The sequence below is a fragment of the Sciurus carolinensis genome, chromosome 8 (genome assembly GCF_902686445.1).
Source record: "Sciurus carolinensis chromosome 8, mSciCar1.2, whole genome shotgun sequence".
NCBI classification, from domain to species: Eukaryota; Metazoa; Chordata; class Mammalia; order Rodentia; family Sciuridae; genus Sciurus; species Sciurus carolinensis.
This window is the reverse complement of record NC_062220.1, coordinates 73,178,544-73,195,084: the sequence shown is the minus strand read 5'-3', so window position 1 is coordinate 73,195,084 and position 16,541 is coordinate 73,178,544. Positions and strand designations below refer to the sequence as shown.

Below are 16,541 nucleotides of genomic sequence, written 5' to 3'. Positions count from 1 at the left end.
AAATGATTACCAAGTGATATTAATTTGAACTGCTTATATCAAAGAGGTATCTTATCAGTAAGGTCACAAGTCTTCATGTTGAACTTTGATGTGACAAAGAGGAAGGTTATTTGAAATATTGCCACTTTATTGCAGCATATGGTTAACTAGCTGTTACTATATACATTTTTCATCTTTGTTCAGAATAAACTTCTCACATCAGACAAATCAGTGGGGAACAAAACAGGCACCTGAATTAAATGCTAGAAATTCAAATAACAGATTAAAAAAGGAATAGTACCTTGAACAGGGATGGGCAATAAATGGTAGATATAAACATTTATAGTGACGACAGTATTCTCGAAAGGGTCATAACTTTGCAGCAGGTACTAATTGTCACTATAATTATTTGGCTATCAAGTGTTTACTAAGTTTCACTCCTATAAAAGAAGATGGAAGAAATGAATTAATTACAATGCACCAAAAAGAAGAAAGGGAAAGAATTCCTGTTTGCAGGCATCTCCAGCATTTCATTTAGTCCATATATGTAATGCAGATCAGGAATAATCTAGAGAGATTGGAAAATATTTTGGATCCCCTTCACTTAAAAATCTTTGAATGGTAAACCTGTAAATTAACTTCCTCATCCATCTGGCTTTCACATGTGACTTCAGATGACAAATTCTGATCAGTATTTCCTGTGTACCGGGCACTATGCAACATAAATAGAAGCTTACAAAACACTTAAGACACTGTCAATTTCTCAAGAACTTTCCCAGGAAAGTAGAGGCGGGATTAAACAAGGAATCTTAAGCTACTTGGAAAGCACACAAAGACAAGTGTACTTTTCTGACAAGACATTTTTTGTTGTCTCAAAGTGTTTACTGTGTCTATTGACTAAATTAATACCTCAGGCAACTCAAATTTCCATCCTTACAAAGTACAAAGTTTTGACTAACCATGAAATAAATGAGAGAGTAACAGAAAGCAGTTTGATGAGTGATACTTTGGGTATTTTAAAACCACAAAACAACTTGAGGTTTAACATTTAAGGAGCTCAAAACATCCACACTTATTCCCTGATGCTAAGAAGTTATATAATTTTTATTCTCATTTATGTTTTTTTCCTATAAAGCTTTAGGATATTTAAAAATATCCTACACATTGCTCCAAAAATGTTATGAGGGGGATTTTCCACAACTGCTCTTCATCTTTATTATCCATATTTCTTTGACTCATTTGCTACTATTCCACAAAGATAAATGAAGAATGACTTATCTAATCAAAGACCATGCCCCAGAAAATAATGTTCCCTCCCCTCTGCAATATCATTTTTAAATCATAATGCTTGATTTAAACGTACAACTATATTTTAATTAAAAGATTAAAATATGAATTAATGTAAGTCCAGTAAACCCAGGATTATGCTATGAAACAAACACTTCCACAGAGAAACTAAGGATTGTTGATGAAATTCTAAGTTTCCTAGTTCCAATGTATTTTCTTGCTTAATATTTTATTTTACATGCTGAGATTATGGGAGTTAAAATTCACTTCTACCTCTGTATATTTAAACTACACAAGACCTTTATAAGCATTAGAAATGTGCACAGTCTTTTGATGTAAAGTTTTGGGGAAGAATAAGACCAATATAATGGATGATTTCAAAACCTAAGTTATACTCTGTGAAGTTCCTTGGAGTTCACAGAGCACATCAGTTTAATTCCAAGTAGTGAGCGGCAGTGGCGACGACAGTGCCCAAATAGGCAGCACTGGGACTGTGGGCAACAGCTGAGCAAGGCAGTCACAGCCCCTAGACAGTAGTGTTGTGTGCTAGAGAGTGAGAGAGGGACTGACTATCTCGGTCACTGGGGAGGTGGCCTGTCCTGGAAAGGATGATTCTATGGATACAGGTGTCCAACTACAACTCCTAAGACCGTGCATTCTCACTCATGGAATAAACTTTTTAGACACCAACTTTATATTTCTTACGGTGCTCGGTGCTTTCACCTGCAATATGTGCTAGCAGCCTAATATGTGGAAAAGTATTTTCGTAAATATAAATGAGTTCAAAATTTGGTTGCTACTTTTCAAAAAGGTAGAACTATCTACTTGAAGAAAAAAGATTAGTAGAATATATGAATTATCCTTCTCTAAATACAAATGACTCCTATAAAAATGTACTTGGTCTTAAAATTTATTTTAATCTACTGTATGGTTTTGTTCATAACTTTATTAATACTATTATTTAAAACCCAGGAGAATTTCTAGAGCAAGACAACCCACTGAAAAACTGAAAATCAGACTGAGTATATGGTACCATGTACTTCACAGTTGTCTTAAATGTCTAATTATTTGTCCAATTATTTGTCCTAATTAGCTCTGAGGGCTGCACAAACAAAAAAGAAGTGTCTGCCTGCAAGGAACCTGGAAAGGCACCAATAACATGTAAATTTTATTTGGTACAATACTTTGGGTAACTGTGACTAAAATCTTATTCTTTGCCTAAACAGACTTAGCATAATACATCTTTAAGGATAATTAAAGAACTATCTGAACTATTTAATCCAGATGCCCAGACCTGCACATCTTATACAGCCCATCAATCTGCCAAGAAAATGACTGAATAAATTTTTATTTTTACATTGTCAGTTATGATTTATAAAAACAAGAAACACACAATTACACAATTGCTATATTGGGAGATGCTTCAGAAGTTAATCTAGTTTGTGTGCGTATATGAAGCAGCCTAAATATGAATGTTACCATGAGAGGGCTTCCAACAAATGGTAGCATTCAGACTGTTCTCTGTGGAGTTCAAGGACCTCACTATTTGGTCTCACTCCTGTTTTCTAATGCTTGTTTATCTCCTCAACCAGACAGCAGAATAAGTAGAAACTTCAGACTTTAGTGGTAACTAACTCAGCACTCAGTAAACACTAACTCAGACACAATATGATATTCTAACTTTCCTTTTTCCCCAGAATCTGAAACAAAGATTTCACATGTAACTTTCCAGAGAGGCTTACGACTGTTTTTTATAAAATCAAGAACACTAAAGATTCAACAACTTAGCATCTGCTTACTATCTCCAGGTGGTATCTTTCCTGCTGGTGTTGTCACCAGCGCTTTAAATGATTATTAACTTCACATATTTTAAAAAGTTTTTCTGGATTAGAAAAACCAGTTGTCTGGGTTGTTTCAACCTGTCCCATGTTCATTGCCTTATTCATATTCACCAGTGTTATCTTTTAAAAAATGAAAGTCTGTAATCAGATAACTTATCTGTCCCTTAGGGAATCTTCTAGCTTCCTCCCAATGTTTAAAGAACGAGTACAGCCAATAACAGGGCCTTAGGGTTCATGAGATACTTACTTTCCCTTCACATTCATTGGTTATTTTAAATATGAAAAGAAGAAAAAACATGAAGAAGCTTTATTAACTTATGTCAAACATTCATGATAAATGTGTTTATAGTGAAAAAATTAATATGAAACAAAATGTGGCTTTAGTTAAAAACTTTAGTTACTTCCACATATAGGATTTTTTTGTACATGAGCTTTTTTAAAAGTGCTAAAGATATAGCTGAGAGACACCACACACCTTGCTTCCTGTTAATCTTGCTAATACCTGTGGTTTCCAGGTCCCATCCTGAAAGTACTGCCTTTACTTTGTAAAGTGTTTCAGTTTGAAGGATAAATCTACAGAAAACTTGTATGGAGATAATAATGTGATCAATAGATACTGGAATGCCTTAAACTGAAGATAAATTTTTTAAAAACTTTCTAAAAATTATTTTTTAATATTTTCAGTATTGATTACTTTATAGCGTGCTAGAAAAATATGTTCCAGACATTCAACATCAAATGTGCACTAATGACAACGGGTTATAATTGTTTGAAAAGTCCTTGATTTCTAAACATTACTTTCATGTGTAGCCTTGCAAAGCTGTCAAAGTTAATTTTAAAAGATCCTTAGTAGGAACCAATCACTTAAAAGGTAAATAACAAATAATTTGAAAGAAGTTTATCTTTAGATTCCTCTAGCAAAATCAGTTGCATCAGTCCCAGAAAAAGAAATGACATTTCATTAACTCACACAAGGAGAACCTGTGTGTGTGTGCACACTGTGGACCACTTTGGAAACACTTCTGAAGCCTGTTGGACCCATTCTAAGAAAAATATTTTTAAGTTCATAATATAAAATATAAAATATTACAACAGAAATCAATTATGTTGGAATGTAACTATCAAAATATATTTTAAGAAACATGTAATATATGAGCTTCTTTATTAATTCATTAAATAATATTGCAAGGACCTAAATTTATGACAATTACCAAATAATGACAAAAGATGTTTTCTTCTTAAGTAGAAATGGGGCTTCAACTCAGGGCCTTGCACCTACTAGGCAAGCATTCTACCACTAGAATCCCACCCTTTTTTCTTTATTTAATTTTCAGACAGGGTCTGCCTTAGATTCCCAGATAGCTGGGATAACAGGCATGTACAGAGTCTAACTAAACCTAAATGAGATTTGGAGGTTATCCGCAGTATCTGCATGGTGATCTGAAAAGTCACAAGTACTGCTCATGCTACTCTAGTCTGTCGATCACATCCACAATTGGAGGAAATGCCACATTTTAGATAAGAGCTTAGTAAAAATAAAGTTCTAATTTTCACAATCAAGTTCAGAACATTTTTTAATTCTATCCTTACAGCACTGAGAAAGCCTGGAAGTCCAACAAGTTTATCATAGGTACACAATTAATTCATCAAATAACCACTTACCCCTGTAATCAGCCTACAAAACAACATTTACATCAAAAAGTTCTCTGACTGCTGCTGTCTAAGGAGGTCTCTCACTGAACATTCATTTCAGTAAACCCCAAACAAAAAGTCCCTGAAACACAGGGCATTTTAAGTATTGGGTCCTTTTTACTCCTAACTCCAATATTTTAAAATTAAGGCTGTATTTTTCCTCTTTTTTTTTCTTCACGTTTGCATTTTTCTGTTTCAATTTAGCAGTACAATACAAAGCATTAATTATTTAAGTTTTCTTTTTTTACAACTTTGAATAAAACCCAATAAGCAAGGGCACCAAATGCAGGCACAAACAGCCAACCAAGCCCCTCAGCCACAGTGGCTTTGCTTCCTGGAAAAGACTGCACTGGAAACTAAACACAGCTACTGTCCAACAGATAAAGTGGAATATCAGAACATTACAACCTGACGGGGCCACAGAAGCAGCTTTGTCTAACTGTTGACTTTACAATGAGGAACCAGAGACCATAAGGAGTCAAGGGACTTGCTCTAGGCACACAGTAAAACACGGAAAGGCAGGGACGAGGTCTGACAGCCAACGGAACACTCTCACCACCACTCCACGAGTGTCCCCAAAGCACAGCAGCCTTCCTTCATCTATGGCTTCACTTTCAGTTCCCTGAGGTCCACCGTAGTCGAAAATATTAAATGGAAAATCCCATATTGTGAGGGAAACCACGGTCACATAAATTTTGTGACAAAATATTATTATAACTGTTCTCTTTTGCTATTGGTTCTTGTTGTTAATCTTTTAGTACAAGTAATATATGAACTGAACTTTATCATAGGTACATACATATCAGAAAGAATAAAATGTATACAGGGTGGTTCTATGTGTGGTTTCAGACACCTACTGGGGATCTTGGAACACATCCTCATGGATATAAGGGGACTGCTGTATGGCCATTGAAACAAGGGATTACAGTCCAGTAGAAATATATCTTATAGATTTTTGCTTCCAAATATGCAAGATTTAAATGGTTAGTCATATCTTTAAAACAGAGGCCCTGAAAGAATACTAAAGAATCATGCATTCATTTGGACTAGTTCTCAATATCTAATTTATTAGAAATATTATTCTGACTATTGAAAATCTGGTAAAACCATCTTTAATTTGATTTTGTTTTGATGACCTTTTTTTCTGATTATAAAAGGAACAATACATGCCCATTATAAATACATTGTGAAAATATAAGGACAAATGAAGAAGAAAATAACAAACTGTCACATCCACAGAGTCAAAGATAATGCTGGTAAAATTTCAACCTATTTCTTCCCAGATATTTATGTATGTATAGACAGCCTTTTAAACTTATATATTAAGGTAATATGGTATGTAAAACACTATTATTTTGAGCATTATGCCTTGAGTATTTTCCCTACTGAATTAAAATGATTTCTAAAAACATCAGAAAAATCTGTTCAGGGGTTATTAAAGAAGAAAAGCTTAAAGAAATTACAGTTGACAAAATTATCTCACATAATTTTTGATCACTGGATTTTTAGGCTATTATGACCAGGTAACTAATGTATTAAATAGCTTTATGTCAAACACTAAAATATATTTACAAGATTACCTTTGGAAATTTTTAAATAGAAACAGCTAAACTCATTGCACATAGTGAATGATTTCCTAGGACATTAAACAAATGAAAACACAAAAAGATACCACCTACCACTATTAAATGCAGAAGATTCAAAAAGGTATTAAGATAAAGCCTGACAGAGTTCTGTAAGGTCATGATGGAATAATAGCACTTATGCAACCAAGTAGCATCTGGTGCAAAGTTTAGTGCCTTGCACACTGCAGGAGTCCAATAAATACTTGTTGAGTGAATAAACAGGAATAAATTTGCCAAAATATATCAAGATATGTGAATATGATTATACCCTTACTTAAGGGAACAGATATAATATGTGCACTAAGGTAGTCACTGTAGTTTTCTTAAAAGGGAAAGGTTGGTCACAACTAATTGTCTAAGATTAAAATAATGATTAAGTGAATAACGTATGTCCATAGAACTGTAGTAAAAATGTAAGTGTCTGTAAGACAAGCTTCTTGGTTTGACTGAAATATTTAAAATATTGATGTATTTAATACCTTTGTGAACGATTTCATTTCCTTCTTTTAATAAAACAGTTGTTAATAATTTTAAATTTGGAGATAACCACTGCATTTTTAAAAAAAATTCCAAGAAGCATTTAATTATTATCTTCATTTCAAAACATCTTCTAACTGCCAATAAAAGTGTCAACCATGTGTTTGTCCTCACATGCCACAGAAGACAAGGCTGGGGTTTCCTGTGATGATTGTACAGCTGATGAAAGAAAACAACATAACTTTCTGTTTTCTTAGTACCACCGCACAGATAACCCTGATGTTTCATCTGATCTTAGACTAGACACATACACACATCCCACACACGGAGGCTTAGGATGATCCCCTGTAACAAACAACACTAGTCACAGTACCTTTATAAGCCCTGGTGGCTCACTTCCTTCTTCCACCACAATGAGTTGAGACCTTCCTTTTCTTTCATTATCCCGAATGCCGATGGCAACCTGGCTTGCTTTCAGACGCTCATATTTGTTGCATGAGGAACCACACCACTGATAAATTTCCTGAAAGAAAGAGAGATCTTTTGGCCTCAAGAATGTGGAGGATACTCAGCCTTTGTGTGCTACTCATTGAGATTAATTAGGAAAAACCAAAAGGGTATATGAAAAGAAAATTAAAATTAGCTACTGGTGAGGTACATATAATTTTATATATATATATATATTTAAATTATATCACATTCTTCATTCTGTTGGTTGTTAGCATTCTAAAGAAAGCATTTTTAATGGAAAGTGTAAAAAACATGCCTCAGCATTCTTGTATATAAAATCCAATAATTATAATTTATAAAAGTGAAGTTCTATGGATTGTTCAAGTTTAAAGTAATAAGTCTATGATGTTTCAGAACAGTAGGCAAGAATCTGTTAAGGTATACTCTTGATGGTAATAAAAACTGATATAACACTTTTGTCAACCAATCTATGTATTCATTCCAACTGACAAATCCAAGTTGCATATACTTGTCATGTACAACATGTTTTTAAAGATGTCTACATTATAGAATGACTAAATCCAGATAACTAAAATATGCAAAGCAATTTAACAATGGTTATCAGGAGCCATAAAAAGAGTTAAAACCTTTGACCCAGTAATATCACTGTCTAGAATTTACTTTAATAAATTATTCATAGAAGAAAAAACCCACATGTGTAAGAATTTCCATAGCTATATGACTATGTCAATGAGGCATTAGACATTAAATGTAAAATAATAGGATATCAGTTATATAAATCATTATACATAGAAAAAATAGGTACTTGATTATTAAAATTATTTTAACATAGAAAATACAGAAAATAGAAATAGACATTTGATATATTATAGAGATATTAGCTGCCATTTAGATTGAAATGCCATATATTTTAGATTTGAGTACAGTTTTCAGAATGTATGCAAATACCAATGTAAAATGAGAATAAATCATTTTATCCATTAGTGGATAAAATGTAGTTTAGCAAAATAAAGAAAAAGTTTAAGGTACCCCTGCTTGGTGGTTGTGGGAATGAGCATTACCACACACTATTTGGGTGATATAAGTATTCATAAGCTCCTTTTGAGGGCAGTGTGGCAACAGATCAAGCAATTAAATGTATTTTTAATATTGAGAATTTCTAATAAAAATCAGAGATTTCTATGAATTTATGCTACAGAACTATTCAATCATTGACTGTAACAACAAAGAAACAAAACAAAAGAAATGCCCATCAACAGAGGAATAGCTATTAAATATCATTACATGGATACTTGTGGACTCCTCTTCAGGGAATAAAAATTGAGGAAATGTTTTACTACTGATGCAGAAAATTACTCAAGGTTTATCATTAAGAACAAAATAAGGGCTGGGGTTGTGGCTCAGTGGTAGAGCACTTGCCCAGCAAGTGTGAGGCACTGGGTTCGATCCTCAGTGCCACATAAAAATAAATTAATTAAATAAAGGTATTGTGTCTACATACAACCCAAAATATATTTTTTTAAAAAGAATAAAGCCATAGAATAATAAAATTATATTTAAGTAGAAACAAAAACGTGTGCGTTTACAGAAAAAAATGGTATTTAAGGATGCATGGTTTTAAATGATAGGAGGCATGAATATCAAAAAGAAAGCTTCCCATGTGTCACATTCATTTACTAGGTACTTAGTATGAGGTAGATGCTGGGGATAAAGAAATGAATAAAAGAATAGCAAGGAGAGATTGACTAATAGACAACTTTACTAATAAATATATTTGCAAAAACCTTGGTTTTCAATTTCCACACATCTCATTAAGTCATGGAATTAGCAGAGTGGCCAAGCATCAGGGAGCTTGACCTAGGCTGTCACTTTCTGGGTATGTGACTATATGCTGGCCATTCTTAAAAAAGAATTGTAAATTAGTAATGGCAAAATAAATGAGTAAGTACCCATGCACCCAGACAGATGGATTATATTCTCTGATTACAAGACTTTCTCAGTCCAGACTCATCTCTTCATTCAAAGCCAGTTTACTGAATGCCTAAAATGGGGGAGACTTTTTTGTGGACACCGGGGACACAGCTTTGAACAATATAGGCCTGGGACTGTCTCGCTAAATCCCGTGCTTTGTCATGTTTCTGACTGGCCTAATACAAATCTTCTTTAAAATGTACATTTTAGGATTTCAAACATTTATGAAAAAAACAAAATAAGAGGACTATGCCTTGTAATCCTTTTCATTCTAGAATGTGCCTTATTCAGTGTGGTCATGGTGTACTTCTTTCCTCTAAGAGAATAGTGCCTAACTATTATTTACTCTCTAACCTCTTTTCTACATCGGGGCATTGGAACATGAAGCTCACATGTGGAGACCATCTGAATATCATGCCAAGGTTAATAGTAACAAAGAGTGAAAAAAGTGGTTTCCAGCAATTAGTCCACTCGTAGTCACCCAGCATTAAAGCACAGAGATGTGAGTACTACCCTTAGAGACTCTCAGGTATGTTCTGGATGACTGCTTATTCAAAGCTCTCTAGGAGACTCTAGTATTCAACCATGTTAGAACATAGCAGGTAATTCACAAAATCTAATTAGGTGCCCAGTAGGTCCTCTGCCAAGGAAAGCCCAGGGTCTAAGCTTAGATTCCTATCCCTATCCTACTTGATGACATTTTACAAATAATTCTTTACCCAGTAGGTCTGATAAAGCAAACTTCCAATGATTATATCTTACATTACAGTGAAATATGGACAGTAGATCAGAAGTAAGCTCTAGGACTTCTCGGACTTATTAGCAACTTTTAAAACTAACTTTTTTATATAAGCATCTAACAAATGTTTATGCTCTGGCTACCTTAGTTGTAGAAATTACCTCTCACCTACTTCAAAGAGATTATATAAAATCACACTAAATTTTATTAGCATCTTTAAAGTATCATAGAAGCCTGATAAAATGTGTTTAAGATGTTTTATAGATAATAATTTCATAAACATAATTATTATTTAACATAGAATCTTATAATATTCTATGGATTCTAAAATATTTCCCATAATATTACTTTTGGTCAGAAGTTTTTATGTGTACATCAATTCACATTATACAAAATATTCTTTAGCATTGTTTAGAGACCACTGTTTCTACCTTTAAAATAGTAAAAAACATGTATGAAATGTTCATAAAAATAGCAAAACTTTTAAAAGTGAAGTTTTACTTTGAACAGAAGATGACTAAATCACTAAACAAAGTGACAGAAACTTTATTTGACATGAAAATGAATGATTTGTGTACTGCTTATTATTTAATCATTTCTATCTTATTTTGTGCTGCCATTATATAAAGTGACATATATATTTCCTACTTATCTTATTTCTCAGTGACTAATTGACAAGAATTGCAAGAAAATAATGACTTTAATTGTAAAGTGTCAAAGTCAGAATTGCTTAAACACACTAAAACATCATCTTCATTTAACCAAATTAGTTTTCTATGCAAATATAGTTCATTCAATAGTGGCACCAGCACATTAAAACTTGCATTAAAAGTTTAAATAAAATTTTTAGCAACTCATTAAATCTGAACAATTTATATTCCACCATGTGTGGATGATGTGTTCGGGACGTCTCATTTTAACAGAGGTCTACTGTGCTGAAATAAGTGTGTGGTACTATTAATAAACTGTACTGCCCAACACTTACTCTATTCAGAGGTAGTTGGTCAAGACTACTCAACCACTCAGCGCACAGGGAAACTTTGTATTCACCTGGCACCAAGCTTGAAAAAACTTTCCTACAATTCCACTTACCCTGTTTTCTAGAGGGCTTAAAAGAAATCCTGCATAGAGCTTTAAAAAAAAAAAAAAACAACAACTCTGAATTGACTTGATAGGTTATAATGTACCATTACAACAAAAAGTTTTTACTACAATCTAAACTATTTTATTTGTAATATGTTCATGTAATTTAGCTGATAAGTTTTCATCAGTTTTAAGAGTGCTACACACTGAAAATTGTAAAACAAACAAGGTTTTTACCTTCTTAGATCCTAAGGCATTTAACAACTCAACACTAAATGTCATATTTCTTTGAAGAAGGAATATAGAAACTCCTTGTAAATATGGAAATATCCATTCCATTTGGAATGGAGTGCACTTGAATTTTGGCAGAAAGCTGATGTACATATTGCCCATGCGTACCCTCTCACAGAAGTTGTGGAACTATCATTAGCTCTTACTGAACAAACTACTCCAGAAAAAGAAAATTATCCCACATAATTGGAAAAGGAAGAAAGAAGGGCATGAAGACAACCTATTACTGGCAATTTGTCTGGTCTATCAGTTACCAGACACAAAAGCAAGAAGTGACAATCACAGAGACCACCACATTTGAGGAGGAAAGACCTATTATTAGTCTTGAAAACCAGAGGTTTCTAAAATTTCCTTTAAACTATGTGGTCGCAGTTAATAAGTAAAGCATCAAAGAGCAGTCAAACATCATTTGGGGACAGGAAATAAGAGCCTAAATAAAACAATGTTCAATGATGCCCTGAAAGGGAAACAGATCTCAGAAGCTGAGTTTATAGGGAGGGACACCAAAGCCATCCATGAAATGTCAATCCACAGCACACCCAGGGAACTCAGCATGCCTGCGCTGTCTTTTCATTCTTTTCCAAATTATTCACTCTAAATTCGTCTAAAATTTTATAAAAGGAGAATGGAGCCTGGGCTTCTTCCTCTTCCTTGTTTCTATTGGTTTCATTTTTACTGTTCAGGGTTTTCATTAGATGTAGTTTTTTAAAAAATGCAGAAATTCATTTAGATATTCCTTTTTGCCTGGAGGTTCTCTAAGCTTGAAAATGTTAATGACTTGTGAGATACCTCCAAGAATCTACCTTTTTCATTTTAAAAGTTTAAAACCTGACTTCCTTAGTTTGGGGATTAGCACATCTTTATTAAAATCCTGTTTTGTTGTTTCCTCAAAGGCAACTGAAATCAACATCCTTCAATGACACATGTATATATTTTAAAAATTATCTCTAAATGAAGGATGGAAGATGAATGGTGTAATGTGCAGGGCCACTGAGGATTGGTGACCAGAAAGGAAGAAACTGTTTCTGAACTAGGGCAGAGCAGTGGAGACAGAAGAATCAGGGGCCAAGTAGAAGAATACAGCGGCTGGATTGGTCAGCGATGCCATTTGGTCATGCACCAGAAGGACAGGGAAAGGGGAAATGACTTGGACAAACCTGGTGTGGCTGCTGGCAATGATGCCACCCGCTGGCACCAGCTCAACAACTTTGGGAGGGTTCTTTTCACAGCACTGGTGAGCGTAGGTAAAATTATGCCCTCTGTACTAGTCAGAAGGTTCAACAAACCAAAGGTTTAGTCATACTTTATCAAAAGTCATTTCTGCCAGTCACTTACACTGGTGACTCAGCTACTTAACAGACTTACAGATTCTTCATGCACATGACCCTGAATGATCCAGCATATTTAGACATTCCTAGGAAGGCTGGGCTTAAAAAAAATCACCCACATCGAAGTCACACTCCCAAACTTTAAAAATCAGTATTTTTAGGAATCACATCACAAGAATGAACATTTTTTAAAACCTCTTCCCAATGATTCTAATATGAAGCATGCTTTAATTACAAGAATTAAAGCAGAAATCCTAGCACCCTGCACACTGTCTAGTACCCTCATCTATTCTCCAACCGCAAGGCATGTGCACCCCTACTCCAGCACCCTCGCCCCCTCATTCCACCTTGTCACACTTGTGTATGTGGCTGTGCCTCAAACCATTCCACAGTACCCAGAGGGCAAAGGCTGCCTGCTCTTCACCCTTACGCTCCACTCATCTAGAACATACTAAGCACACAATAAATGCCACTTGGCCCTATTTTTATTGCAGGGCATATTGCAGAGATTTAAGATTAGATTTATCTTTTCTCCTTATCTTTTCTTGCTGCCTCAAGGTTCTCCTCTTATAAATCTAGTGTTAGGCATTACTCTGGGGTAAGGACAAATTTATCCAACACAAAGATAAATTGCTCAGTCTTCAGTTTTAAACCAAGCATTTTCAATCACAGTAGGGATAAAACTCTGAAAACTGACATGGTTTTAATTTAAAAGAAACTTGATTTTGCTAGAGAATACCCCCCCCCTCCGCCCCTGGGGCTAGGGGAGGGGTGAGAAAGTGAGAATGCTGACAAAGTTTGTTTTGTATATCAAGAAGCAGTCTTGCCCTTAGGTGCTAGAGCTGATGCAGGAACCACAGATTAGCCAAGAACAGAAAAATGAGGTATGACTCGTTCGTCTGGTCCAAAAAGAAAAAAAAGGGAGATTAACAAAACTAGGAAATCTGGCTAGAGGCAATGAAACTTTGAGAAGAGCTCAGAACACTTTTTTCTCGAATTGATTTGTCATTACTAGGCTTTGGATAAGTATCTGTCAAAGGTCCATGTGTTAAATGATTAGTCCCCAAGTATTTCAAGGTGGTGGAGTCTTTAAAAGGTTAAAAGTCTTCTGTATATGGGGGTGTGCCCTTGAAGGAGATATTAAGAGTCCAGTCTTTCATCTTCCTCTCTTTCTTTCTTCCCACCTGCCATGAGGCAAGCAGCTTCTTCTGCCACACACTCCTGCCATGATATGCTGACTCACAACAAGCTCCAAAGCAACTGGCCCAACCAAATAACGGACTGAAACCTCTGAAACTGTGAGCTAAAATAAACTTTTACTCTTTTTAAGTTGATTATCCCAGGTATTTTGTTGTAGTAACACGAAAATGACCAACACATTCATAGAGTCATCCATAAGTCCGAGAATTAGAGCAGAAATGACTGAGGACAGTTATCCAGACCACTGGGCCAGTAGGCATTAGTACAATGAGAACATAATGTCCCATCTCTCCAGTGTGCCATGGGAAAAACATAACAGAGTTCCTGAGAAGAGTACAATGTGGCTGAAAGAACCAGAAAGGGTCTTGCTTTCCCTTGATATGAGGGCATGACATCATCAGAAAACCAAAATTAGGTCTATTCTCTAGCAAATGTCTTGAGAAAAGAGACCAAAGCGGAAGAATGAATGGCATGGCTATGCTTCATTGAATATCACAGGTGAATGAAGAGAAGTCAGATTCACACTTCTATCTTCAACCTCAACCCCACACCCAGGTCATAATATTATACAAACATCCCTAGTACATAAGGGATAGAAAAGGTGGTTAGTGCAGTAAGTCTGAATTACTTTAAATGGTTAAAAAAATTCACCTTAATAAGGCAAAAATCACTTTTATTTTTAACTCTCCTATGGAACTAGGAGCTTGAGAATAGGTCAGGTTGAGTTATAGAAGGAAAAACGAAATCACATTTCTGGACCCATCACTATGTGAGACTGTATGCTTTATGCCAGAGGGATAGGCATTTGTTAGAACATCTGTTAAATAGCTTTAAGTCTAGGCTTTATACGAGGAACAAAATGAGTGAGTGAGACAATAAGTGAGTGGCAAACAGTGTGAGAAACGCTGAGAGTCAATCTCTGTGTGGTGACAAGAAAGTTAAGATAAGGGTAGATCTGACTCCACAGGGGTGGGATGCAGGACAGGAAAAGCAGAAGAGGAAGAGGTCAGAGAACAAACTGTGAAGAAGGCAACATCTGAGTTGAGTATTTTAGCATAGGATGAGAATGGATGCTTTCTGGAGAAAGGAGTCACAGAGAGGAGAGGATTCTAGGCAAAGAAAATCATCCAGGAGAGCAGTCCCTCCATGGTGACTGGAGGGAACGTCTCATGCATGGGGCACTGAGACATATCAACAGCGATGAAGGGGATGGGAAGGATCGGAGGTGTTAGGAGGCAGAATCGACTAGGACAGCCAGCGACTGAATGTGGAGCTTCCAGGAGAAGTTATCGGGATGGATCCTGGACTGGAGTTTGAGAGCCTAAGTGATTAGATGTTCTGTTAACAAGGTTAAGGACAATAAGAGGAGAATTGGTTTGAAATGAGAGAGTGAAGACAATGAACTTCATTTCCTGCACTCATTGAGTCTGAAGTTCTCGTGATGTACAGAAGTTGAATATCTAGGAGGCAGTCTGAAATATTGACCTTGAGCTCAGGTAAGAGATCTGAGCTGGACTATGCAATTGAGGTTTACCAGTGAATAGTAGTTAAAACTTTGGGTGAGGATGAATCTTTTCAGGAAGAGTATATAAAGAAGAGACAATCATTAAACAGAGAATACTTTTAAAAATATTGGCAGAGGTGGGTAGACCAGGCAAAGAAGAATGAGAAAAAGTGGTCTGAAAGGAGGATACAAAAACCAGGAGAGGTGTGGAGCTGAAGACAGGAAGAATCCAGTGTCGAATGCAGCACAAGGATCAAGTGGATCAATAGATCGAGGTGTCCACTGGTCACTGATGCCCACGGCAAAAACAGTTGCCAAGGAATGGTGGGAGGGAAAGTCAGACATGTGGGTTAAAGACTGGTGAATGAGGAAGTGGAGGCTGTTTTTTCAAAGCAACATGACTGGACAGTGGAGGAGGGGTGATAGATTATAAATAGCCAGGAGAGCAGACAAAGCTGCATGACTAACCAGAGCTAACAGTTCACAAGGAAACAGAACTCGCAGAATATCAGGATCCGTAACTCACCACAGGAACTCCTACTCTTACTGAACCTAATTCTCCATTGGTGGCTTGCTGACACTTTTCTAAGAGTTAACATCAGATCTCAAACCTCAAGAATCTGTGCTTTTTCCATTATCATTCATATTCTGCAGTTACTGGTGCTTTCTTATCCTATTTTTAGATGTAACTTTGTTAGTTAATTTATTATTTATTTATTTATTTAATTTTTACCAATACCTTGTATCTTTATTTAAATTTGTGGGAAAATAAGAACTAACAAATTCACCAACATTCAAATGTGTACTTCAAAATTACTTTTCCAAAAGTTCAGTAAATTATAAGTGGCTAAGATCTAGCCATGTCCCCTACTATTTTCAGATGACACATTAAAACAATGTACATAAATCATTCTCTAAAACAGTCATGATTTTCTTAACCTTCCCACTGATGAAACTGATAATTTTACAAACTCATACCTCGGGGTGAGGAGGTGAAGGGGAATGTCTGCTGTAGCCTAAAACCCTATAAGAGAACAAATGTTTCTAAGGTAT

The 16,541-nt window shown here is 35.4% G+C and overlaps 1 protein-coding gene across 1 annotated transcript in view; it reads right to left on the bottom strand.

Moving 5' to 3' along the window:
- The window catches only part of Scin (scinderin), a 72,988-nt gene that overhangs the window by 38,835 nt on the left and 17,612 nt on the right, over nucleotides 1–16,541 (bottom strand). The window contains exon 4 of the mRNA XM_047561533.1: nucleotides 7,275–7,424. Coding sequence (XP_047417489.1) covers nucleotides 7,275–7,424 — 150 coding nt within the window. The remainder of the gene's footprint in view (nucleotides 1–7,274; nucleotides 7,425–16,541) is intronic.